The following is a 27,418-nucleotide window of genomic DNA, read 5'->3' as shown; positions in this document are numbered from 1 at the left end:
CAAGGGATCATCACTTTCAGTTAGCATGAAGCTACACATGACTCAGCCACCAAGATAAGCACAACAATCAAAAAGACACAAAAAACTTTTAATTATTACATAACCTTAAGGTCTGGCCCTTCACACTTACATCCTTTTGCCACACCAAACCCCATAAACATCTCTTTGGACCCATAAGCATGGGCTTGCCAAGTCTAAGCCGCACACGCTCGTTGGCTACTGGTTTTTCAACGCTTTCAATGTTCGTACTTTCCATATTCTTTATAATGATGGATTAGTTTTATTGTGGCAAGGAAAACTCTGTAGCATACTTTTAAGATAATTATGATTCTTGCTTTCCAAGTTCATCAGGTTGAAGACCAAGAGCGTGCATGAGAGTCTCTCCTGATTTCCCAAGAAACCTGAAACTGTTACAATGTACATGCAAGTTTAGTCTTCCAACACTGATGCTCAGCCAAACCTCATGTAGAAATGCATACATTATTTTAACACTTCGCGCACTTCAAGCACAACACAATTCCTATCTGAGAAGCAACAATATCACAGCTAGAACCAGACCTAGATGACCACACAAATTTGCAGATGCATCTATACCGCAAGCATGTGCACATGCCCACCAACTCCACACCCCCCCCCCCCGCCCCCCACCACCACTCCACAGGCACGCTCCTACACATCATACAAACCGCTCCCCACAAACAAGCATCCCACATCATGACAGGGAACAACCTCTATGTCACCATAGGAAATGGTAGTAATAAACATACGAAAAACCTTTGGTGGACCTTAGCATAACGATTTGGCTCACATTAATATTATATAAGGGAGAAGGTTAAGTGTCAACCTGCAAGCTCTGCTTATTGGTGTATCCTCAACATTGAATTCTGCAACATGACCTCCTCCTCCCTTTACAATTGGAGCAAAACCTGCTGCAGGCTGTATATAAACACCCATGTTAGACGCTCAAGTAACTGAAAACAGCTATGGCTGAGAATCATGTAACAAGTTGGGTAGCAGACCTGGACAACTGCGGATGTCCCAACTACAAGAAGGAGGGCACAATTGTCCAACGAATCATAAGCTTGCTGCAAAATTTCAGGAAAAAGGGTTTCACCAAACCAGACCACATGTGGTCTCAACAGCCCATTGCATTTTTTGCAGCGTGGAAGTTGGATGCTTGGAATGCGAGCATCTGTTGCGTTTACATCTGGAGCTCCCTGCAGAAGAGGGGATTCTTCAACAATAGAAGAAATACTTGAAGGTATATTAGCTATTTAAGACTGAAGACACCTCCTTTATGCATGTCTCTCAATGTCAACGTGCTTACTGATAAGGGAACCAAAATATTTATAGAAGACAAAACACGCATGCGTTCATGCATACATACATGCACATTTGTACATGCATGCATGGCATACATACATACATGATACACCGTACCCACATGCATGCATACCTTGCCTTCAAGAGCTGGACAAATAGGAATGTCAAGGTTCTCCTGTACATCTTCACAAGTGCAGCAACGAGTTTTCCAGAGGGTCCCATGTAGCTCTACAGCTTTTTTACTTCCAGCTTTCTGATGAAGTCCATCAATATTCTGGAAAAGATAAATATTCCCTGATGGACACTCAAAAAAATAATTGAAAAGAATCTGCTGGATCAAACATAGCAAGTGCAGACAACCACTTATGATTGCACATGATCCCACAGGAATAGCACACATGCGTGTGATCATGGAACTTTCGGAGTTCTAATACAGAAGCAGCTAGCAGACTTCAAGATGTGGGAGTACGTAGGCTTCATGTACAATTGCTCAGTTTTGCTCGAACAGGGGGAAGTGTCTTCCGAGTTTTGGCATGTCAGACTATGGTGGTCCAGAACATTTCAACATCATCATTGACAGGTGTTGAGATCAAGAGGACTGTGAGTCCTTGGCACAGACTCAGACAGATTTGACAGGGTCCTGTTTTAAATTTTCTTCACTGGGAGGTTGGGGATGCATAAATGTGAGGTGGTAACGCCACTGTTATTGGAGTACCTAGAGGGGGATGACCTCAACTTGCTATGCGGTCATGCACCACTCCCGCCCAACCCGTGCCGATGTCAGAGTGGTGGTTTTCTTCTTTCCCCTGAGTGTGACTCTGGAACAACAAGGCCATGACTCAGACTCTGTAGTACCAGGCAGTGTACTAAGATGGTGGAAGAAATTTGGGTCAGAGATGCCATCAGTGCTTCTTGGGATACTGCTACGATGAAGCTCCTTCGCCTCATCCCTGGGCATAAGGGGCTACACCTCTTCATTTTCTTCCACTTTGGCTTCACAATGGAGTGCGGGGTCTACAAATAACTCTTCGGGGAGGTCCTGCCACAGCAGGCTAGGCAGTAGTGGGTGCATCTCTTCGCCCACATCCGAGGGACTTGGAGAAGCTTCAAACTCGCAGCAACTTCCACTGCTGCCCCTCGAAACCCACCCCAAAGATTAGCCATGCCATGGTGGAGAGACTGACCGTGGCACAACACCTAGCTTTTCAGCCATGAGTATTGTCTCATGAAATGTTCGCGGCCTTGGAGGTGCCTTTTGCAAAAGGTGCAAGTCAACCATCAAGGCCGAGCTCCATAGGGCCCTTGTGGGGGCAGCTGTTTATGTGCTCATGATCCAAGAACATCACCTCACAGCCGGTGTGGGAAGATTTTTACTGTCCCCAGCTTTGGACCCTCGGGAATCAGGGTGGAGTATGAATTTCAGTGGGAGAGTCAGTGCCCTCCTTGGTGGTGGACACAAGCACGATAGTCCCTGGACGAGCTCAGTGGCTGATTCTCCAAGTTGGTGAGACCAGACTTGGCCTCCTCAACATCTATGCTCCCAACGGAGCAGCGGATCACACTGCCTTTTGGATTCAAGAGCGCCAGGGTCTGCCCCCTGCAGACGCCTGGTGCATGGGAGGAGACTTTAACATGCTTGAGGACCGCAGGGGCCATAGCTTAGAACCCACCATGTTAGGGCAAGGACCAAGGTGGCCTAGAGAGTTCTTTTACAGCCACCTCAACGGGGAGGCCTTGATCTCATTGATCGTGTTGTTCAGAGCAGAGCCCTAAGTTGATATTTCGTGGTCTTTAGCCAGGGAACAGAGCACTGGAAGGACTTTCTCTAGCTCCCCTCTCTTATGTTTTTAGGTTTTCATCGACCTCATATGATGGTTCCCTGTACTTGTTCGGCCTCTTTTAAGGGTCGTAGTCTACATTACATGGATGTTTTCTTTTGACTTATAAAGGATCTTATCTTTCTTTCTTTCTTTTTACTTTTTTGGGGGGAAGGGTAAGGAAGAAAGGAGTTGAGGGGCGGCGGCGGTGGGTGGGGGGGGGGAGGAGCAGGAAGGGAATGTTGAGAGGGAATTTGGGTGGGAGGTGGGACAGGACTGAACAGGTTGTTAGCAGTCAGATGGCCTCTGTCATTGTGCACATTGTCTCACACCTGTGCACTCGACCCTCTAGAGAGCCATCCGAGAAAGGAATTGCACTATGTTGAGGAAGAGCCTCTCTGAGCAATGGTATCCAGCCACGTGTGCGCAACAGTACTAGGTAACTCAACCATCTGCCCACACTGTCTCCCAGTTGCAGAAAGAAGCTCATGAGGGAAGTGGGGCATCACTTTGGTGTTGCCTTTGGAGCAAAGATGATAACCTGAGTGAGAATCTCCCTGGGCTTAAAGTTGAGATTAATTTCTATAATAAATCCCTTTTGTTGGTTCAATTACTCAACATAACAACAGTAAGCCACCTGAATTACATCTAATTCAAACTGTGGAACTTGATTGCACAAGATGCTTCCATATTTTTTAGGAGAGAATGCATAAAAGCAAGAAGATAACCTGGGTAAGTAAAGTGAAGACTTTTCCCTCTTGTTTGCAACGTTGTTCTAATGCAGCAATGGCATAGTGGCCAGAGTTGGGTTTACACTTCGAAACCACCACCCTGGTTACGTAAATGCGCTCTAGTAAGTAGCCCATTCACATGATTGGCACAACCAAAAGTCCTAACCTACATACAAATAAGCTTTTCAAACAACAAGGAATGATACAATGTGAAAAATGAATTATCGAAGCTTGAAGAATAATTGATTGGCACAACCAAAAGTCCTAACCTACATACAAATAAGCTTTTCAAAACAACAAGGAATGATACAATGTGAAAAATGAATTATCGAAGCTTGAAGAATAATTGATTGACTTCATGTATGACACGTGTTATTATCCCTCTCATGGTCACTGATGCTGGCTTCAAGCCTCGTAAACAGTTGGTTTGCAGAAGCGTCCTCTTAACAATTCATTCCTAAAACTCCATTCTCATTAAAAGAAAATTAAGAAATTTGTTATAGTCTCTGTGTGATGCACCTGCAGATCAGCAGGAAGCAGAAACCAAGGCAGGTCGGACAGCAGGTGAACAGTGCAGGTGGTAGCATGGAGCAAGCCAGCAAAGACTCATACAGTTTGCAGCCTATTTTGAGCCAGGATAGTGGAAAAGATAATTTTGCAAGAACTCTAGGTTTTGATACCAAATGTAGAGCTACTAATGCAAAGAATGTGCTAGCAGAGAAAGACAAATAGCAAAGATTTGCACGACACAATCATACACTACCAGTCTACTCTAATTTTGTATTTCCAAGAACCCAAGCCCAGTTATACAACAGATTAGAGCATGATTGGATTTTGAAGTTACAAATGATCAACAATCAGGAAGAAAAGCCCAAGTTGATGGAAATTGTCCTCACTGGATTCTTGACTGTTGAAGGAGGCTTGATTGATTGATGACTGAATCAGGAGGGGAGGGAGCCAATTTATAGGACAAATCCCCTCCTGGTCATGGGCTGGTTGTATAGCCACCAACGAATTGCCAATAAAACACCTTTAAGTTAAGGTTTACTTTTCATGCATGTGGGTGGCCAACCCTGGTGGCCGGTCCAATTATGCTTGCCGGATGTGTGTTGTATGCCTGATTCGGGTAGAATCAGGAAAGCATAGTCAGGGTTTGGGGGAAGTTGCTTTTGGGTATTCTTTTCTTTTGCTAATTTTCAGCATTCTTCCTCATGGCTACAGATGAGCAGATGTAAGCCTAGCTCAAGATGCTGGCAGCCTGTTTTGATTGCCAGATAGCTGCCCTCCAGCAGGAGTTTCTGGCCAAACGGGCTATGGATTTCAAGTCAATGGGTGGCCGCCACAAGTCTTGGAACGTGGAGGATGATCACAAGCAGCAGGAGGTGGATAAGCCCAAGCAGTCCAATCACCTCTTCAAACAATGCAGTGAACAGCATTCCAAACATTGCTCCTGCCCCTCAGACATGCAAAGATCAAGCACAGGAGTCACCGTTCATATTAGATCAGTATTCCAATGGGTGACATCAGCAATCCCATCACATGATCCCTCTCGCCACTGGGTTCCCATTCTTCTTCACCATCCCCCATTCGCCACAGAGGTCCCGCAGAGGTAATGCAAGGATGCAAGACTCATCCCACATGCCAATCCCCATCACAGGATTCCTCTCCACCAAGTTTCTTCTCCATCCACCGCTCATCCCAAAGGTACTGCAAGGATTCAAGACTCATCCCACATGACACCTGAAGAGTGGTCCCAAGCCTCCCAAGTTCAATAGGAAGATGGATGGTGAGGTGGTTATGAATTCAACCAGGGAAATGTCCACCATTTTTGTTGCCACAGCCCGTTCAGTTGTTACAGGACTGAGTAATTATGTTTTAAGCATGTTTAGCATTCACTAATCATGTTTTACTCTGTATATGCATATGTAAGATTGTACACATGTGTGAGGGTACAGATACATGTTTAGTGTGTGTGTGTACATGTGTGTGCATGTTTTTTTTTGGTCTTTCTCTTATCTTGTTGTAGGAGCATCAGCTGAGGCATCTTGGGTTAGCTCTGCAAGTACAATCAGGTACAGGCAGCCAACACGTGGCACTGATGGCAGGCAGTTGACGTGGCACAGGTGACGTGGCAGCTGACAAGTGGTACGGCTGGCTGCACAGGATGGACTGTAGCTGATGTGGCACCTGGCTGAAGCGCACGTGTGTGTGGTACACCTGGCTGCAAGAAGCGCAAGTGGCTGGGCTGACTGTTGGTACACATGGCGGTTGGCTGCACAAGCACAGGCGGCGGGCGCTGCCTACATGGCAGGCACAGGCGCACACAAGCAAGAGAGAGAGAGGCAAAGGCGGCTGGCATCCGCACTCAGTGCAAGACAGAGGCGACGGGCAGCTAGACGCAGAGGCGCCGGGCAGCAAATTGCGAAAAAGAGAAAGCTGCGTGGGATTTTCGAAAACGCTAGTGCCGTGCTTTTTTTTTTTTAATAGAAAATATTCAAAGAGTTTTTGAATGAGATAAAAGCACTTGTATAGTATGCTTTTCCCCCCTAAACTTGTATAAATAGGGGGCCAAGGCTCTTGTATCCACAACACAAATTGGGTGAAAGCTTCAAGGAGATCTCCTCTATGTGGAGCAAGGGGATTTCTTCTCGGGAATTGTACAAGGGCTACGCCAACCTCGATTGATAAATAAATACCTGCGGGGGTGCCTCGCGTTGGGGCCAATTGGTCTTTTGTGCAGGAGCACTCTAGCTCCACTTATTCTTTTTCTTCTTCTTCCAAGTTTATTATTCCAGTTTGTAAAGAGATTTAAGTGTGATTAAGTGTGCTCACCACCGGTCAAGTTTTCTGAAGGCCAGTTTCAAGGTTCCATTGCCGGGATCCATCATCAACTTTTTCAAGGGGCGAGCTTGTGGTCGACACATTTAATTCTATGGCTGGAACTAGTGCGGAGATGAAGGATTTATCTTCAGAAGAGGACGACTACTTCGATGAAGATGAGGAAAGCGAACAAGAAATACCTTCCGATATGCCAAAAGCTGAAGATGACGATGCCACCTATGAAGCAAAGATGTAGAGCTTGATGGAGGGATTAATGGAACTCGCAAAGGACTCACGTTTTCCACAAAACTTCAAAGCTGATGCTAAACCATGGAAGCAAGGGTCTGATAAGAAAGCTAAGCCTCAACATTCGGCTCCCATCTACCCAAATTTTCAGCCATACCCCGATTCTTCTTCTTCTTTTCCCCCACCTACCCATGGAAACCATTTGTTAGAAGTCATCCCCTATCTTTATTAGATGCCAGGGCCTCTGTTGTGGGTGTGGCCGCCCTATATAGGTGTTTTCTCATTTTTCCTCACTCCCCGTATTTTTTCCCCATTTTTCCATGGTGTGGGTGGCTGCCACATGCTGGCAGGAGCAACTGGAGCTGGCCGACTGCACTCTTTTGCACATGGAGCTGGCCGACCTGCTCAGTAGGGGTCGTGGGTGATTTCTATGCTGGCCGACTGAAGTACCCAGTCGTGTGGGCTGGCGGCCCATCTCAGCACTGGCCAACTGCAGTTTGGGGCCATATAAATAGGCCCCATTGCCCCCACATTGTTGTATTCAGTTTTCATTGCGGGATCTTGTGTATAGAGAAGAGTTACACGCCTATCTCTCTCCTTCTCTTGTGCTGTCTATTTTCTGCACTCTACTTGCTCTTGTGATCTCAGATTTTGTTATCATCTCCGTTGCGTATTTTGACATGGTATCAGAGCCCTAGGCTTTTAAAAGATCTTGGGAGTTTTCTGAGCAAGAGGGGGATTGTTGCGTTACTGATTGGTGGACTGTCTTGGACTATTCGGGAAGAGAAGTAGCAAGAGGAAGGCGGGCTAAGTAGCTGGACAGTCACTTGTAGGTTTAGAGTTTTTTTTTTCCCACCCACCCACCCTTTTCAGTTACATCCCCGCGATGGCAGATTTGTTAGAGATGGTTGAGAAGCATGTGAAGATCCCAACTCTCCCCACGTTCCCAGTGGACTGTCAGTTGGACGGGAACAATTACGGCATCTGGAAGGTTATGATGGAGTCTGTGCTGGAGTCATATGACCTTGCTGATTTCATCGTTATCGGGGTTCCACGGCCGGAAACAGAGGAAGGGGAGTTACTGTCAATGAAGAAGGACCGTGAGGCACAGGCACACATGTGGGATCGTGTCAACGCCAGGGTTCGGTCATTTATTTTCCTCAATTGCACACCACAAGTAATCAATCACGTAAAGCATATGACGCTAGCCAGACGCATATGGCAGCACTTGGCTTCTCTTTATAATAGGGTATCACCCATGAAGAGGATCTCCTTGGAAGTGCAGATGCGGGTTATGAACCCAGAAAGGTCATCGACGATGCGGGAGCACATTAACAAGCTGCAGGCCCTTCAGTAGGAAGTCCTCCAGACTGGGAAGGAGATATCATCTGAAGACATGGCCATTACTTTGCTGTCCCACTTGCCTGCTCAGTATTCCGCTTTCTACTCCTCTTTGATTACGAGTGGCAGGCTCAGCACCATTACCTGGGAGGAGCTTGTGCCCATGGTTTTGGACCAGGAGGAACGTTTCACGAACCCTCCTCACAGCGGAGGTTCGGAGGCCTTAACTGGCCAACGATCGAAAGGCCGGAATAACAACAAGGGCAAAGGGAAGGCTTCATCGGAGAAGTCTTCTGAGAAGAAGCCTGACTCAGAACGAGAGAAACTGAAGGCCGAGCGGTCCTGCAATGATTGTGACGAGAAAGGCCACTACTGGAGGAAGTGTCCTAAGCGGACTGGGAAGAGTACTGATTCTTTAGCCTCAGCTGCAAAGACTCCTGCATTTGTGCACTTAGAGATGATGGACTTCGATGCTTCATCGTCTTCGAGCGAGGAGGCAATTGGCTTCACCGCAAAGGACACCCGGGAATGGATTCTTGACAGTGGTGCTTCTAGGCACACGACTCCGTCCCGTGACTTCTTTCTGGATCTGAAACGGCAGTCAGGTTGCATTTTCATTGGCGTCAACACCACCATTCCGATACACAGTGAGGGCTGGATGGAGATTATTCCCGACGGCAAGGGAGGCAAGCATGCCTCCCGTGTTCTTTATGTCCCTGCTCTTGGTTTTCATCTTCTGTCAGTGCATGAAGTATGCAAGACTAGCTTTCGGGTGAAATTTGAGGAGCATTCGGTTGCTCTACGAGACCGCGAGTTTGGCCAGGTTGTTTCGGAAGGCGGTGTGGAGAATGGTATCTACAAGCTCTCTGCACTCTCCTCAGTGACAGGTTCTCAGGTCGGAGATCTGTGGCACTTTCATTTTGGCCACTTAAATGTGGGTGCACTGCGGTGAGCTTTCCGGGACCAGATGGTGGTTGGCTTGCCAGATGTTGGTAGCAGGCAAGGACGTTGCAGATCTTGCATACGTGGTAAGCAGCACAGGGAATCCTTTCCGAAGCAGACTTCCACGCGGCGGGCTTCAAAACCATTGGAGTTGATTCACACTGACTTGTGTGGACCTCAGCAGACACCATCAGTGGGAGGATCTCTCTATTTTATGCTGCTTGTTGATGATTGTACCAGATTCACGTGGGTCTACTTTCTTTCACAAAAGGACCAAGCTTTTGCATGGTTCAAGGATTGGCACGTGATGGTGGAAAAAGAGTCTGGATTGCAGGTAAAGACTCTCAGGGCTGACAAGGGGGTGAATTCTCCTCGAATGTATTTCTCAGATTTTGTGCAGATCATGGCATCAAGAGGGAACTGGCCAATACAGGATCGCCTTCAGAGAATGGAGTTGTAGAACGCAAAAACAAGACTGTGGTGGAGATGGCGAGGACCATGCTAGAGCATCGTGATCTTCCTCGTCCACTTTGGGGAGAGGCTGTGGCAATGGCTGTCCATACCCTCAACCGGTCTCCAACGACTTCAGTACCTAATATGACTCCATTTGAGGCATACTTTGGCAGGAAACCTGATGTCTCTCACTTCCGTGTTTTTGGGAGTGATGCGTATGTACATATTCCGAAGAAGCACAGGGGGAAGCTTGACTCCAAATCCCGCAAGCTTATATTTGTGGGGTATAATTCTCTTTCCAAGGGATACAGATTGTATGATCCAGATAGGAATGAGATTGTTGTCAGCCGGGATGTGGTTTTTGATGAGCATGTCCCAGTATCCACTGTCGAGGAGCCGCCACTTCTTGGAGATCTGGAAGAGTCTGATGATGATTCCCAGACTATTGTTCCAGTTGATCCACCTCAGTCAGTAAAGGAGGTTGAGCCCGCAGCTGGAGTAGAGCCCCTGCAAACAGTAGGAGGCTCCACAATCTGTTCGAGTACCCAAGCGGTTGTTGGACACCCTTCGGGAGTCAGGTGTCACGGAGTTACCCTCCGAGTGGACCACAGAGGACGGCCCTCGAAGATCGCAGAGTCACAAAGCCATGCAGGTGGAACTTGATGCCATCGAGAAGAACAAAACATGGGAGTTGGTACTGAGGCCGTCGAAACGGTCAATCATTAGTGTCAAATGGGTCTTTAAGACCAAATATGCATCAGATGGGTCGGTGGACAAACACAAAGCCAGACTTGTGGCTAAAGGTTATGCTTAGTGGCCAAGCATCGACTACGAGGATACCTTTGCACCAACAGCACGGATGACCACGATTCAGACTGTTCTTGCCCTTGCTTCTTCTCAGAGGTGGCCAGTGTATCAAATGGATGTAAAATCTGCGTTCCTTATAGGTGACCTGCAGGAGGAGGTGTATGTTGAGCAGCCTCCAGGCTTTGTTGTTCCAGGATCAGAAGGGATGGTGTACAGGTTACGTAAGGCCTTGTATGGTCTTAAGCAAGCTCCCAGGGCTTGGAATCAGAAGATTGATTCCTTCTTTGTTCGGACTGGTTTTCAGAGATCGGTTGCAGATCCCAACCTGTATCTCTTTCGGGAACGTGGCATGGTTACGATTATCATCCTTTATGTGGATGATCTCATTCTCACCGGCGGTCATGTGGAGCACATTGGCGTGACGAAGGCTGCCTTGTCAAAGGAGTTTGAGATGACCGACCTAGGCTTACTCCACTTCTTTTTGGGATTGGAGATCTGGTAGACCCAGAGGGGGTTTTTTGTCTCTCAGTATAGCGGTATGTTCATGAGTTGCTTGAGGCCTTTGGGATGGAGAACTGCAAGCCTATTACTTCGCCGATGGACCCAAACACAAAGTTAACCGTTAATGATCCTTGTGAGCCAGTTGATGCCTCGCAATATCGGAAGTTGGTTGGTTCATTGATATGGTTGCTGAACACCAGATTGGACTTGAGCTTCTCCGTGGGGCTGTTGAGCTCTTCTATGCAGACGCCATTGAAATCTCATTGGGACGCAAGATTGCTGATCTTGCGGTATCTGCAGAGTACGAAGGATCTAGGACTCTTTTACACAGGAGGGGATGGAGTCAGACTCCAAGGTTGGAGTGACTCAGATTGGGGAGGAGATCAAGACACGAGGAGATCCACTTCAGGTTACAGTTTTACCCTCGGCTCAGGAGCGGTTTCTTGGAGCAGTAAGAGGCAGCCAACTATTGCCCTATCTTCGACAGAGGTAGAGTACCGGGCTGCTTGTGGTGCTGCTTGCGAGGTTGCGTGGCTACGGAGGTTGCTAGGCGAGATTGGGTTTCCACAGAAGAAGCCCACAGTCATCCAGTGCGATAACCAGAGTTGTATAGCTATTGCTCGGAACCCGGTCTTCCATGCCTGAACCAAGCACATAGAGATACAGTATCACTTTGTCCGTGAGAAGATCTTGGCTGGTGACATCTTGCTACTTTATTGTTCGACGGAGAACAATGCGACGGACCTCTTCATGAAGTCTCTACCTTAGGCTACGCTCAGGCGGCACTCCAGCTCCCTGGGGTTGATTTCACAGCCAGGAGCTGAGAGGGGGTGTAAGAAGTCATCTCCTGTCTTTATTAGACACCAGGGCCTCTGTTGTGGGTGTGCCCGCCCTGTATAGGTGTTTTCTCATTTTTCCTCACTCCCCGTATTTTTTCCCCATTTTTCCATGGTGTGGGTGGCTACCACATGCTGGCAGGAGCAACTGGAGCTGGCCGACTGCACTCTTTTGCACATGGAGCTGGCCGACTGGAAGTACTAGTCGTGTGGGCTGGCGGCACATCTCAGCACTGGCCGATTGCAGTTTGGGGCCATATAAATAGGCCCCATTGCCCCCACATTGTTGTATTCAGTTTTCATTGCGGGATCTTGTGTATAGAGAAGAGTTACACGCCTATCTCTCTCCTTCTCTTGTGATGTCTATTTTCTGCACTCCACTGCTCTTGTGATCTCAGATTTTGTTATCATCTCCGCTGCATATTTTGACACCCTTTTAATACTTCTCATCCTGGTTACTTTGGCGGAGGCTCTGTCTTTCATTCCATGACGGGTGTACCCAACATGGGCATGACTGGGAGCTATGGTATGCAACCAGGTATGAATGGAGGTATGTATGGAGGTATGCTAGGAGGTATGTATGGAACGTTTGGTGGTGGTGGTGGTGGTGGTGGTAGTGGTGGTGGAAGTGCTTTTGGTATGCCTGGTATGGGAGGTGGTATGATGGGCATGGGATCTAATGCTGTGGGCAATTCTTTTCTCAAGCCACATCCATATGATAATCTTGTTCAGGGCGAGAAGCCAAAAGATTATAAAGAGGGGGGGTGCTGCAGTAAAGTTTGATACTTTTAGTGGTGCAAAGGATTGTTTGAAGGCTCTCACCTTCATTCAACAGTTTGATGCGGCATTTTCTGGTGGTAACTTCACAGAGGCATCTAAGGTACAAAAGGCAGCTTCTTTCCTAAAGGGAAATGCTCTTCAATGGTGGTCGACACTTCTTCATCAGGGTATAGCACCTAGCACTTGGGTGGAGTTCAAGCAAATCTTCTCTTCTTTATGGTTGACACCGACTTTTGAGGTGGATGTTTGACAGCTTGGCATCGATTAGATTCCACAGATTGTAGCGATCTGGTATAACAAGAAATTTTGGGATGCTTTGCTACCGGTCACATCCTTTAGGTCCGTGTCACTAGTTGAGCAGGTAGAGACATATTGTTGTGGGTTACCCAAGGAGCTTCGTGATTATTGCATTAAAACAAAGGTCATTAATATGACTCAGATGATAGAAAATGCTCAGACTGGATATGCCATGCTTACTGGTCAGATGTCAGGATTCAAGGATCAACGTCTTTTCTCAAAGAAGGCATTTAAAGAGGCAAAAGAGTCAAAGGAGACCAAAAACACTGAACCACGAGAGAAGGGGCAATCCAAAAAGAGAAAATTTCAGCCCTTACCTCAAAGAACAGATGAAGAAAAGAAAGAACTTATAGCTACCAACAAATGTTTCTCTTGTGGAGAAGAGGGACATCGGTACTATAGGTGTCCGAAGAGAGCACTTAAAAACGCAGATGACTCACAGGAAGAGCCTAAAGCAAAGAAACAAAAACCGTCCGCTAGACTAGTACCTGACTTGATAGGGTTGACGCAAGGGGATGCATCTTCAGAGTTGTGCAGAGCATGGGGAAGACTTCGAGATCAGGAAGTTTTGATCTTTTTTGATCCTGGGGTTCATGCAAACTTCATCACCCCCGAACTTGCAGCAAAGTTGGGCATCAAACCAGAGGAGATGGGTGTGTTGCATGAGGCTACTTTGGTTTGTCCTGGACATTCGGTTGAGGTTACACCAATCATTGGAAACCGCGTCTCATTGTGCAGACTTACACGGACAAAGAGGATGATTTCTACATTATGCCTTTGGAGAGTTGTGATGTTTTGTTGGGTATGCCTTCGTGCCATAAGGTTAAAGCGGTAGTAGATACTTTCAACAGGAAAATCTCTCTCACTCACAAGAATAAGGAACACACTCTTGATGTAAAGCTTAAAGGAGAATCTATTCCTCTTGTATCGACTTCGGCCATTTCTCGTTTAATAAAGAAACATCTTTCTGTTTACTTAGTGTTTGTTAAAGAGAATCAGGATACCACAGATTCTAACCTGTCTCAGTTGGACAAGGAAAGATTGGACTTTCTCAAAAGTTTTCAGGATTGTTTTTCAGAGGCTTTGCCAGGGGAATTGCTGCCTGCCAGGCCTGAGGATCATCATGGGATTGATTTGATTCCTAGAAGTTCACCAAAGAATAAGCCACCCTATAGGATGAGTGCAGCCCAACAAGAAGAGATTATGAGCCAAGTGCGTGATCTGTTGGACAAAGGGTTGATTCAGCCGAGCTCTTCGCCCTATTGTTCACCAGTGCTTTTGGTACAAAAGAAAGATGGTTCTTGGCGGATGTGCATTGATTATAGGACACTGAATAAGATTACCATCCAGAACAGATTCCCTATACCGCGAATCGATGATATTTTGAATCGGTTAAAGGGAGCAGCTTACTTCAGTCGCATTGATCTAAAGAGTGGATATCATCAAATTCGCATCAGGCCAGAAGATGTGCACAAGACAGCTTTTAGGACAACTTTTGGACTTTATGAGTTTTTGGTTATGCCTTTTGTTCTTACGAATGCTCTAGCGACCTTCAACAGGATGATGGATCGGATTTTCCGACCCCACCGTGCTTTTGTGGGCACCTTCTTTGATGATATGATTGTGTTTTCTCATTCAAAGGAGCATCGGGAGCATTTGACCAAAGTGTTTGAGGAACTCAGAAAGCATAGGTTGGTTGTCAATGGAAAGAAGAGTGAATTTTTCATGCAGGAGATTCACTTTCTTGGGCACACAGTGTCTAAGGATGGCGTCAGGATGGATCCAGCGAAAGTTGAAGCGATAAAGAATTGGCCGGATTTGCAGACTATTCATGATGTGAGAAGTTTCTTAGGACTTTGTTCATATTACAGGAGGTTTATCCGATTCTTTGCAGAAATTGCTTCACCTTTACATCACCTGACCAAAAAGGATGTAAAACTTAGATGGACAGAGAAGGAAGTGGAAGCTTTCAACAAGCTTAAGGAAAAGCTAACCACTCGTCCAGTTTTGGTTCTACCATATCTACATGAACCTTTTGTGGTACAGTGTGATGCATGCGGGAATAGCATTGGAGCTGTTCTTATGCAGGATGGACATGTTATTGCTTATGAGAGTAGAACTTTGTCACCAGCAGAAAGGAATCTACAAATGTATGAGAAGGAGCTTCTTGCGATTATTCATGCTCTTTCTACTTGGAAGCATTACCTTCTTGGGGCTGATTTCATTGTTCAGAGTGATCATCAGACTCTTCGATACTTCCTCACTCAAATGAATCTCAGAGAAGCATATAAGATGGGCTAACTTTTTGTCCATGTTTCACTTTCAGATTGTTCATGTGGATGGCAAAAAGAATGTGGTTGCGGATGCCTTGTCTAGGAAACCACATGTGGCCGTCGTCTCTATTATCTTTCATCATGAACTTGATGATATGCGAGAACAGTATGCTCATGACGCACATTTTGCGCAGATTTTTGATCGTTTGACTGAAGGAGAGCGAGTTGATCATTATTCTTTCAAGGAAGGATTTTTGATGATGCATGACAAATTGTGTGACACATCTCGATTGAGGCGGAAGGTTTTGACAGAATGCCATGCTCCGCCTTATGCAGGCCATCGTGGTATTCAGGCTACAGTGAAAGCTTTGGAGGCATTCTTTTATTGGCCTACTATGCGCAGGGATGCTGACGCTTTTGTTCGTGATTGTATCATTTGTCAGAAGGTGAAGTATGACCGTCAAAAGACACCTGGGTTACTTCATCCTTTGCCTATTCCAGATAGACCGTGGGAGAGTACTGCTATGGATTTTATCTTTGATCTTCCTAGGACAAAGAGCAGGGATGATGGCATCTGGACTATCGTGGATCGTTTCAGCAAGCAAGCTCATTTCATTCCAGTCAGGAAGAAGATTAATGCAGAGTAAATGGTGAGGATATTTTTGACAAATATCTTCAAGTACCATGGGATGCCCACATATATTATGAGTGACAGAGATCCTCGAATGACGAGTTTATTTTGGAGAGCATTGTTCGAGAACATGAAGACTTTGTTGAAGTTCTCATCGTCTTTTCATCCACAAATAGATGGGCAATTGGAAATTGCCAACTCAGTTGTATTGGATCTTCTAAAGTGTTATGTTTTGGATCATAAGGAACAGTGGGAAAAGTATCTTCCTTTGGTGGAGTTTGCTTACAACACCACCATTCAAAAGTCAGTTGTATTGGATCTTCTAAAGTGTTATGTTTTGGATCATAAGGAACAGTGGGAAAAGTATCTTCCTTTGGTGGAGTTTGCTTACAACACCACCATTCACGCTTCGACAGGTAAGGCACCTTTCGAGATTGTGGAAGGCGGGAAGAAAGTACCTCCAATCCTGCATACAAAAGATAAGATCTTCGAGGCGGATCGTTTTGTGGAGAATATGGATGAGGCTTACAAGAAGGTCAAGGTGGCTCTTCAAAGGACTCAAGAGAAACAGAGGAAAACAGCAAACCTTCACCGTCGATCATTGGTTTTTGATTGGGTGATTGGGTGCTTTTGAGATTCGAGAAGGCTAGACTCAAGAAAATGAAGGATAAACAGAGCTTATATCCTAAATTGAGTATGCGGTTATATGGGCCTTTCCGGGTGATTGAGAAGATGAGTGATGATTCTTATCGTTTTCAGTTACCGGATCATTGGAGGATTCATAATGCATTTCATGTGAGTCTTCTGAAACCTTTCAGAGGTGAGGTGCCTCCAGATCAAATTGATGAGACACAACCAGAGGTAGAAGAACTTGATGAGATTCTTCAACTGGAACGGATTCTGGCACATAAAGAAAGAAAAGTCAGAGGAAAAGTTTCACGTCGATATCTGGTGAAGTTTGTGAACTATTCACCTATGGATTCGAAGTGGATGGAGGAGGGTGACTTGGCAGATTCACCGAGGATACTACAACTTTACCTCAAGGCTTTTGGTTTGGAGCCTACCTTAGAAAGTGCTTCAATAGGTTCAGCTGTGGATTCCGGAGTACTACCTGTTACTCGAGAGGGGGGTGACTCCGCTCCCTTGTCACAAAGTTCACTTGGATGAGATCAGGAAGTCGCTTGGTGTTTTTATCAGCACACCCGAGATACTGAACTGATAGTATATTTGCCTATGGGATTTCTATGATATATGTGTACTAGTCACATGGTTTGATTCATGGATATACGAATCTTTTGAGAGAATGGAGACGCCTATTCTAGACTTTCATTTGATATGCATCAGTGTTTACTCATGTTCATGATGTACTACTGATCGTGGGTCCTGTGGGATGGCCATGAGCAGAGCAGGTAAAGCATCCAGGGGTACATGACTAGTCACGAGGTGGATGCTCTTGATTTATGTTATTCAAATGTTCTGTTTCAGTTGGCAGGACATAGTTTTCTCGTTGCTCTCTTAGGTTCTGTTGTTTCAGTTGGCAGATCCTTTGAATGAACAATCGAGGACGATTGCTTTGTTTTAAGGGGGGGTATGCTATAGGATTGAGTATTTTACCTCTTTTCTTAAGCATTGTAATTATGTTTTAAGCATATTTAGCATTCACTAATCATGTTTTACTCTGTATATGCATGCAGCATATGTAAGATTGTACACGTGTGAGGGTATAGATACATGTTGTGTGTGTGTGTGTGTACATGTGTGTGCATGTTTTTTTTTTCTCTCTCTTATCTTGTTGCAGGAGCATCAGCTGAGGCATCTTGGGTTAGCTCTGCAAGTACAATCAGGTATAGGCAGCCGACACGTGGCACTGATGGCAGGCAGTTGACATGGCACTGCCACGTGGCACAGGTGACGTGGCAGCTGACAAGTGGTACGGCTGGCTGCACAGGATGGACTGTAGCTGATGTGGCACTTGGCTGAAGCGCACGTGTGTGTGGTACACCTGGCTGCAAGAAGCGCAAGTGGCCGGGCTGATTGTTGGTACACATGGCAGTTGGCTGCACAAGCACAGGCGCTGCCTACGTGGCAGGCACAGGCACACACAAGCAAGAGAGAGAGAGAGAGGCAAAGGCGGCTGGCACCCGCACTCAGCACAAGAGAGAGGCGACGGGTAGCTAGACGCAAAGGCGCGAGGCAGCAAGGAAAAACGCGATGGAGAAAAAGCACCGGGCAGCAAATCGTGAAAAAGAGAAAGCTGCGTGGGATTTTCGAAAACGCTAGCGCCGTGCTTTTTTTTATATATATAGAAAATATTCAAAGAGTTTTTGAATGAGATAAAGGCACTTGTATAGTTTTTTTTCTCTAAGGGGGAAAAGCATAGTTTTTCACCCCTAGACTTGTATAAATAGGGGGCCAAGGCTCTTGTATCCCACAACACAAATTGGGTGAAAGCTTCAAGGAGATCTCCTCTACGTGGAGCAAGGGGATTTCTTCTCAGGAATTGTACAAGGGCTACGCCGACCTCGATTGATAAATAAATACCTGCGGGGGCGCCACGCTTTGGGGCCAATTGGTCTTTTGTGCAAGAGCACTCTAGCTCCACTTATTCTTTTTCTTCTTCTTCCAAGTTTATTATTCCAATTCGTAAAGAGATTTAAGTGTGATTAAGTGTGCTCACCGCCCGTCAAGTTTTCTGAAGGCCAGTTTCATCAGTTGTGTTCCAGCTTTATCTTGTCCCGAGAGCACTGAGAGGAGCCGGACTTCTATGTGGGAAGATTAACTCGAGCATTATGTCATGGAAAATTGAGACGATTACCCATTGGGTGAAAAGTAAAAGAGTTCACTCCCATTGATTACAGGCACAGGCTGCAGAAGCAATGGGAGAACAACTCACAGAAGCAGGGCGAGCAAGTAACCTGACACACATGTACTACCCTAAAGATCTGACCAACCAGTTTTGCATGGATTTGGGCAGTGTTTGGAACAGCCAAGATGGCCAAATGTGGCGTCCAGGTCTCAGCTGGCTTGGCCAATTCATTGTAGACATTCACCATTAATACAAGGACTAGAATTGTGTGTTGAAGTCTTGAGTTGTTCATTTTCTCTCTCTTCACGCTTGCATTTCACCAGTAGCCTTATCAAATCCCAACCCTGCTGCAGCTAGATTTGTGCAAGAGGTTCCACAGTGCACACGTGTATACATATCGACGAGCTATGCTCTACAGTTGGGAACCACTGACACTTAAGCTTCAGAGCTAATGGTTACTTTCCTGGCACCCCGTGTATGTGTTGACTGTTTATTGGGGATAGAGCTCTTAGATCAAGAGTGCACTAATCTGGTTTGGAGAAAGTGAGATTGTGATTAGTTGGCCTAGATGTCTCCAAATTATATTTTCCACCATCCTGTACATGTCATTTGCCTAATTAGGGAGTGGCCCTTCGAATTCAAGGGAGTATAGTAGGGCATGGGAAGAGTCAGTTTGGTATCTATTGATCACCAGTTGCTCCAATTCCTTTTCCTTGTGGTTTCGGAGAAGGAGATGATAAGATAAAATCGTGAATAAGTGCCTGTCCGAATCTAGTATTGGCATAAATTTATGGAACCACTTCATGCCCCATATCACGTCCTTACCTGTAAAGGAAGCAACAAGAAATTGCAAACAAATTCTACTTGTTGAATGACCAGTCTAGCATTTCGGGCTTCATATTGGATTCAGGTCTGCAAACCTTTGTGAAATCTTGCTGGCTGTCTCCTTGGCTTTTTGGTCAGCAGTCAATCAGGGCTTAAATCCCTTGGACTGACTGATTCTGGCTCTGAGAAGACCCGTGATGTATGCCAGGTGCCTTATTTCCCCCATTCGGGTAAGGCTTGGGTACAAACCCTTGGGCTGTTTTAGGCTTTCCATGATTGTACTTCATCTCCATGTTTTGGGCCAATGTGATGGCATGGCTAATGTCCTAGGATAAAGACTACAGACATCCCATTGAATCTAGTGGTCCAGTCTGTATAGGAAAGCCTTTGTTGGATTTTTTGCGATTGCACCCCTAACCAAGTGACCAAGTTGGCAAAGGTGAGGACCAGTTCCAGTTCTATCAAAATCCCTAAACTCATCGTCCAAGAATTGGGAGGCAAGAAGCGAGCCTTGAGGTCCTCCTCACACTTAGGCCACTGGTAGGTAAGAACTTGGGAAAAGGGGTCCATGTTGTTTCTTAACCAACCTTGCCAACATACGCAAAGCGTTCCCAATCAAGTGATAGGCATCAAGCATAATCTTTTCCATATCTGACCTATGTATTATTGAAAGGTAAGCAGCAAATTGATGTAACTATGAATCTAAAGCATTAGAATCCATCTTGCCATCATATTTACTAAACTAGATTTGCACGGGCAGTTGACTTTTTAACATTGACAGTGCATGTAGAGCTTGGTATAGGATGGTTGTAAACACTTGGTTCCTTCATACCTCCTAGGTGCACTGCAAGCGACCTCGGCTTCCCATTGCTAGTCAGCCACTATCTCAGCAAGACTGTCTGCAACATGGCACACATCTCTCATATAGTAGGTATGTTGGATGCATCCTGATGTGAAAAATTTGGGGTGGTTACTTGGGGTTCTGGTGATTCCTCTTCCATGAGAAGAGTCTCTTCAATATTGCTCAATGTATCGGTGCGAATCATCCACTAGAGATGTGTGGGCGTTCCCAGGAGCTCAAGTAAGCTGTCCACATCAAGAAAAAATTATTACACAGCCTTATCAAAGCCAAAAGCTCTTATACCAATCTACATATGTCGTGGATTTATGATGAGCCATGCGATAACTTGATTGGAAGAGATTAAGGAGAAAGAAAGAAAGAAAGAGTTATTAACGTCTTCAAAAGACCCAAAGGGTTTATGAGACTAAAATGATGTGTACATAGGGTCCCAATCACCCACTTAAGGGCCCCCTCTATGATGTTAGAATACGCAGCGGAGATGATGACCAGATCTGGGAACACTAGAGCAAAACGCATGCAGAAAAAATACAGCACAAGAGAGAGAGAGAAATAGGCGTGTAACTCTGCTCTATATACACAAGAAAATCCCGGGTATGATACACTAGTGGCAAGGGGGCTGGGGGCCTATTTATATGCCCCCATATGAGCAGTCCGCCTGCTGAAAAAGGCACTCCACGATTGCATCAAGTCGGCCAGCATTGAGGGTCCACGACTGGTCAAGTACAGTCGGCCAGCCCCAGTACACACATCCTGATGTAGTCGGCCAGCAAATGGATCCTCCTGCCAACTCAGGGCTGCCTCCCAAGCCACAGAAAAAATGGGAAAAATAAGGGAAAAATGCGGAGAGTGGGGAAAAATGATAAAACACCTCATAAGGGCAGGCACACCCACAACAAAGGCCCTGGTGTATAAAACTGGACAGGAGATGACTTCTAACACCCCCTCTCAGCTCCTGGCCGTGAAACCAACCACAGGGAGCTGGGGTGCCGCCTGAGCAAATCCTGAGAGAGCGACTTCGTGAAGAGGTCCACCGTACTGTCCTCCGTCGAACAGAACTCTAGCAAGATGTCATCAGCAACGATCTGTTCACGAACAAAGCGCCTCTGGATGACCATGGGTTCCTCCAGTGGAAGCCCAAACCTGCAATGCAACCTCTGCATCCTCACCACCGCACAAGCAGCATCACTAGCAGCCCGGTACTCTACCTTTGTCCGCGACAAGGCAAAAGATGACTGCCTCTTACTGCTCCGGAAAACTGCTCCTGGGCCTGAAGTAGATCTCCTCGTGTCCGGATCTCCTCCCCAAACTGAGTCACTCCAACCATGGAGTCGGACTCCATCCAACAATCCCCCTCCTGTGTAAAAGAGTCCATGATCCTTCGCATGCCGCAGAAACCACAGGAAACGCAATCCTGCCTCCCAGAGAGTCATCCGCAACCATGAGCTCAACCGCCTCATCAGGAAGCTCCCGTCCAATCTGGTGTCCATCAACCAGATCAATGAACCATTCTGCTCCTGAGTCAAAAAAGCATCACACTGCTCACAAGGATCAACACCTGTTACCGTGCAAAAACAAGTCCTGGAAACCTCCTGAAGACCACGCAAGGCCTTCTGAAACCTGTCAACCACCCCCTTTGAATCCAGAACCACGAAGCCTAGAGAAACCACCTCCTTCTGCAAGTAATCAGCTACCACCTGCCTGGCTTTCCGAAAGGTCCCCGTGGAAAGAACATCCTCATCTACTGGAGGTTCTTTGTCCCGAACACGACGAGACATCAGAGCATAAGTGACCTGTTCAGTTTCCTCTGACTCACGAACACAAGAACCACCAACATCAGTACTGGAAAGTTCCTGCCAACTGCTGCCATCTACTGGCAAGCTATCCACCATCTGGTCCCGGAAAGCCTGCACCTGCAGCGTATCCACACTTAAGTGGCCATTACCAGACTGCCACTCATCACAAACCTGAGGACCTCGGAGAGAGAGTGCTGAAAGCTTGTAAACTCCATTCTCCACTCCGCCTTCCCAAACCACTTGGCCTGTTGCTTTGTCCCAGAGAGCAACAAAATGCTCATCAAACTCCACCCGTACGCCAGTCTTGCAAACCTGATGCACTGACAACAGATGAAAACCGAGTGCCGGAACATACAATACCTGGGAGGAATGCTTCCCCTCTCTGCCATTGGGAACTATCTCCATCCTGCCCTCACTGTGAACTGGGATAGTGGACGTATCCCCAGTAAGAATGTGACCAGAAAGCCTGCAGAGATCCTGTAAACCGGAAAGGGAAGGAGTCATGTGCCTAGAAGCACCACTATCTAGAATCCACTCCTGAGTATCCGTTGCGGAGAGTCCTCCAATCTCCTCCCTGCCTGAAGAAAATGAAACATCGGCGTCCATCACCTCCAGGTGCACAAAAGCCGGAGTCTTCATGATTACTGCTGAGGAATCTTCACCCTTCTCGGTCTTCCGCTTGGGACACTGCCTCCAATAGTGGCCTTTCTCGCCACAATCATTACAGGTCCTCTCTGCCTTCAATTTCTCGCGGTCGGCGTTGGACTTCTTCTCCGAAGACTTCTCCGATGAAGCCTTCCCTTTGCCCGAGTTACGGCCTTTCGACCGTTGGCCAGTTAAGGCCTCCGAACCTCCACCCTGAGGAGGGTTCGTGAATCGTTCCTCCTGGTCCAGGACCATGGGCACAAGCTCCTCCCACGTGATGGTGCTGAGCCTGCCACTGGTAATCAAAGACAAGTAAAATGCTGAGTACGAAGAGGGCAAATGCGATAGCAACATTATGGCCATGTCCTCTGACGATATCTCCTTCCCAGCCTGAAGAACTTCCTGCTGAAGAGCCTGCAGCTTGTTAATATGCTCCCACATCATCGACGACTTTGCAGGGCTCATAACCCGCATTTGTACTTCCAAGGAAATCCTCTTCATGGGCGATACCCTGTTGTAAAGAGAGGCCAAATGCTGCCATATACCTCTGGCCAGCGTCATATGCTTTACATGATTGATTACCTGTGGTGTGGGTGTGCAGTTGAGAAAGATAAACGAACGGACCCTGGCGTTGACACGCACAATCCCACATCTGTGTCTGAGCCTCCCGGTCCTTTCGGATCGACGGTAACTCCCCTTCCTCAACTTCCGGCCGTGGAACCCCAACAACGACGAAATCAACGAGGTCGTAAGACTCCAGAACAGATTCCATCATAACCTTCCATATGCCGTATTTGCTCCCGTCCAACTGACGGTCCACCGGGAACGTGGGGAGTGTCGGGATCTTCACATGCCTCTCGGCCATCTCAAACAGATCTGCCATTGCGGGATGTACTCTGAAAAGGGTGGGTCGGTGGGAACAAAGAAGAACTAATACCTGCAAGTGGCTGTCCAGCAAATCAGCCCACCGTCCTCTTGCTTCTCCTCTTCCCGAACAGTCCAAAACAGTCCACCAATCAGCCACACAACAGCCCCCCTCTTGCTCACACAAATCCCAAGAACTATCTAGAGCCTAGGCTCTGATACCATGTCAGAATATGCAGCGGAGATGATGACCAGATCTGGGAACACTAGAGCAAAACGCATGCAGAAAAAATACAGCACAAGAGAGAGAGAGAAATAGGCATGTAACTCTGCTCTATATACACAAGAAAATCCCGGGTATGATACACTAGTGGCAAGGGGGCTGGGGACCTATTTATATGCCCCCATATGAGCAGTCAGCCTGCTGAAAAAGGCACTCCACGACTGCATCAAGTCGGCCAGCAGCATGCAACCAGTTGGCCAGCATTGAGGGTCCACGACTGGTCAAGTACAGTCGGCCAGCTCCAGTACACACATCCTGATGTAGTCGGCCAGCAAATGGATCCTCCTACCATTTCAGGGCTGCCTCCCAAGCCACAGAAAAAATGGAAAAAATAAGGGAAAAATGCAGAGAGTGGGGAAAAATGATAAAACACCTCATAAGGGCGGGCACACCCACAACAAAGGCCCTGGTGTATAAAACTGGACAGGAGATGACTTATAACATATGGATGGTGTATTTGCTTTATTACTAGATTATACAATGTACCAACAGATGTTACCAATAATTAGCTTGACATGCTTGAATGTCTAGACCTTTGTGGGCATGTGTTAGGCTGTTCCACATTGATTTCCTGATGGCGACTATGCATACCGAGCTGCTGGTCTTGCTAAAGTGGAGGCCTGTTGAGCTTCGGACTAACCTGCTGCAGTGCTCTGGGACAGCTCTGGACTCCTTGAGATCTCCTGTTCGAGGGCTGGATTTGCTAGTCTTCAAGAACTTGAGATGGGGAGAATCAGTTCCAAACGCCCTTTATATAGGAGGGGAGCCCCTGTTGGCTGGTCGAGCAGTCACAGCCCACTACTTGCGAAAATCAGGAAAAAAATAGATATTCATGCCTTTAATGCTGCTTTTCTCATGTGTGCCTGGTTGTCCGGCCCATGACCCATGTTGGGCACCCCATGTATACACACAAGCTGCCCAAACTGGTCCATAATGTCCACAATGCCCGTACTTGCCCATTTCCTGTACTACATTTCCAAGCCCATAAGGCGCATGCCCTATGAGAATGACACACTAGAAACTGGTGTATATGGACAGCAACGAACCGGCGATTTAAGAATGGAAAAGCAAGAGGAGCAATCTCAAAAGGCTTTGTAACCTTTGCTACCCATTGTTAGCCCTAAACCAGCCCTGGCCGGCCCACCGACCATGGGCTGCAAGTGAAAAGGCCAGAGAGAGGGGTCAAAGAGGGATTATCTCCTCATGTTGGCTATACCCCAGCAGGCTGACAAACTGACCTTTAGGTTTTTTTTTTGGTTGGAAGGAGGGATTCAAGGGCTGTGTATAGACCAAACAATAAATACTGCAGCTAGATGTCCAAACCTTTCCTGCAGGGTTCCTCTCAGTAGCAAGGAAATATGCTCCAAAGACCGAAAGGACCGAATGCTAAAATCAGGACTAGGAGTCCCTTTCTGCATGTGCTAGCTACTTTTGGAGGAGGCGTAATGATACTTATCTGAAAGCCCATTTGCAGCACCATCCCAACGCCCAACCCATTTCCACCATATTTCATCACTGGTTTCTCTTGCTGATTTCCCTCACCTTAACCTATCAGTGCTTCTGATGCTTCAACTTGCATTGCTTGGCCTCTTTTGGGCTTTAAACATAGGTACCTTTGCCTTATCTTTACCTTCTTTTCTTTTGCGTCCATAGTGGTGAATCACAGGTGGTCACCTTCACATGTAACGGCATTAAGACCTAGTGCCTGTGTGGCTGAACCATTCCCACTAATTAGTGTTTCTATGAATGTCTATACAATTCAGTGCATTAGATGTATAGCAATAGAAAGTTCAGGGAGAGTTCAGGTTACTTCCCAAACTTGACAAAAACCAAAGTGAAATCTTAACACCATGAAAGTCTCCTCTTAAAGCTTCAAACCAGCAACTCCATCATGCATAGCATAGACTGTGTGCTATAACCCCACTCACATCACAGAGCCCAAGAGTAGGTGCAGTTTCATGCAAAAAGATATGGCCACCTTTGACAAACCCCTTCCACCAGAATACTTTACAAGCATCACTTCTTTAATATCCCACGCAATGTATGCTTCTTCAAACATGCTTTCTTTTTGGATTTCTTGGACTTATCTTGATCTTTGACTATTGCAATCCTTCTTACCCTTAGCTTTCTGACCAAACACTAATTCAAAGTCTTGTTGTGAAGCAATGTCTTTGGGCACAATGTTTTAGCTGCTCAGAGGGCACACAACCCTCGAGGCACCACAAAGGTCATGACAGTGGCTTCAATGGCTGGCTTTGTCTTGCTTCATGCATTTGGCTTTGCAGAGAGTAGACAGTTTTTGGTATGTCAAAGCATGAAGATGGATAGCACCACAAGGCCTCTCCATATACATCATACAACAAGTGTAACACATGGGGCAGCCACATGTGCTACAAAGCCAGAAGCCGAGTCCCGCCTTTGCTCCAAACAACTTACTTGGGAATCAAACAGTCATCTCATCAAAGAAACAGTGTGGCTCTCCCTAAATCATATTATACATACAACTTATACATATTATACATAAATACATATTATACATACATACATTGTATGTATGTATGTAAAGTAGCTACCTCCCATTAACAATACATCATGCTACCCTAAATCTTTTGGTTTTTATTTAGTTCTTTCTGTTTGGAACACCAATTACCTCCTATAGTGGTAAAACTCCCAAACTAAGGAAGGATCCGCCGCAAATGCTTCAGGTGTTGCCAACTCCTTCAGAAGGGGAAGAGAAAAAAAACAATTTGATAAAGTCAAATCAAAATGAAACATATGATAAATGGCATGCTAGTGTCAAAATTACTGTGGCACTCCATGTACGCCATAAGCCGCCTTCGCCGCGGAATGTCGGGATTCCAGATTCTGCAGATATGCCGGCGCCCGTGAGCACCGTAATTTTCTGCAGCATGACACCACCCAACCCATGACAGTATTGGTATCAAAAAAAAGCAGCTCCATAACCCAACTGTTAGTACAAAAAAAGCTGCTCTAAAATGAAACATTAGGAAATGGAATAGTGTGAAAAAAAAAAACATTTCTTCCATGGTGTATATTATGTGGTCAACCCATTCCTGAACAAAAACACATACTGTTTTCATGATCAAAAACTACCCCCAAAAAAAAGGGCTTTTTTTCTTTTTGAACAAGCATTTACTCTTTTACTCTTTTTGAACAAGCATTTACTCTTTTTGGTGTGTATATGTATGTATATCACCATACTGATGCTTTGGATAGGGCAGCTGAGAAGCTTTCCAAATCAGGTAATTGCAGATGTGCCATGCTCCTGAGATTGAGAGATTCACACTTTACTGTGTTTATTTGAATTTTTGGGCGTGAAAAAATCATAATATTACAAAAAACATCACCAAAATTTTACTTACAAATCGATTTTTTCTATAAAAATGGCAGGTCCATACCTCCGCGACGATGAAAAGCGTAGCATCAAAATGAAAACAAGCTTGCTGTTTTGCAGGACTAGAGAAGATCTGCCTCAATAAGAAAGATAATCAATTTAAGAAAAATAGCATTATCGTTTATTT

General features: G+C 46.1%; 1 protein-coding gene across 3 annotated transcripts; it reads right to left on the bottom strand.

Annotated features, from left to right (window-relative positions):
* Window positions 1-74: 74 nt before the first annotated feature.
* Window positions 75-27,418, bottom strand: LOC147606426 (NAD-dependent protein deacylase-like). 3 transcript variants are annotated; one of them, XM_086791789.1, is made up of 9 exons: window positions 27,296-27,418; window positions 27,099-27,162; window positions 26,683-26,778; window positions 26,527-26,594; window positions 3,869-3,971; window positions 1,457-1,597; window positions 1,020-1,217; window positions 845-936; window positions 75-407 (listed from the first exon to the last, which is right to left on the bottom strand). In XM_086791789.1, the coding sequence occupies exons 1-9, from the start codon at window positions 27,319-27,321 to the stop codon at window positions 323-325; spliced, it is 873 nt and encodes a 290-aa protein (XP_086647915.1). In that variant the 5' UTR covers window positions 27,322-27,418; the 3' UTR covers window positions 75-322. The 3 variants fall into 3 exon arrangements, with proteins under 3 accessions (XP_086647915.1, XP_086647914.1, XP_086647913.1); XM_086791788.1 differs by having other exon boundaries at window positions 1,457-1,576; window positions 27,260-27,378; XM_086791787.1 differs by having other exon boundaries at window positions 27,260-27,375.

Source organism: Cibotium barometz, chromosome 57 (genome assembly GCF_041138505.1).
Source record: "Cibotium barometz isolate CiBa-2024 chromosome 57, ASM4113850v1, whole genome shotgun sequence".
Taxonomy (NCBI): domain Eukaryota; kingdom Viridiplantae; phylum Streptophyta; class Polypodiopsida; order Cyatheales; family Cibotiaceae; genus Cibotium; species Cibotium barometz.
The sequence above is the reverse complement of the archived record's forward strand: the minus strand, read 5'-3'. Positions and strand labels throughout refer to the sequence as shown.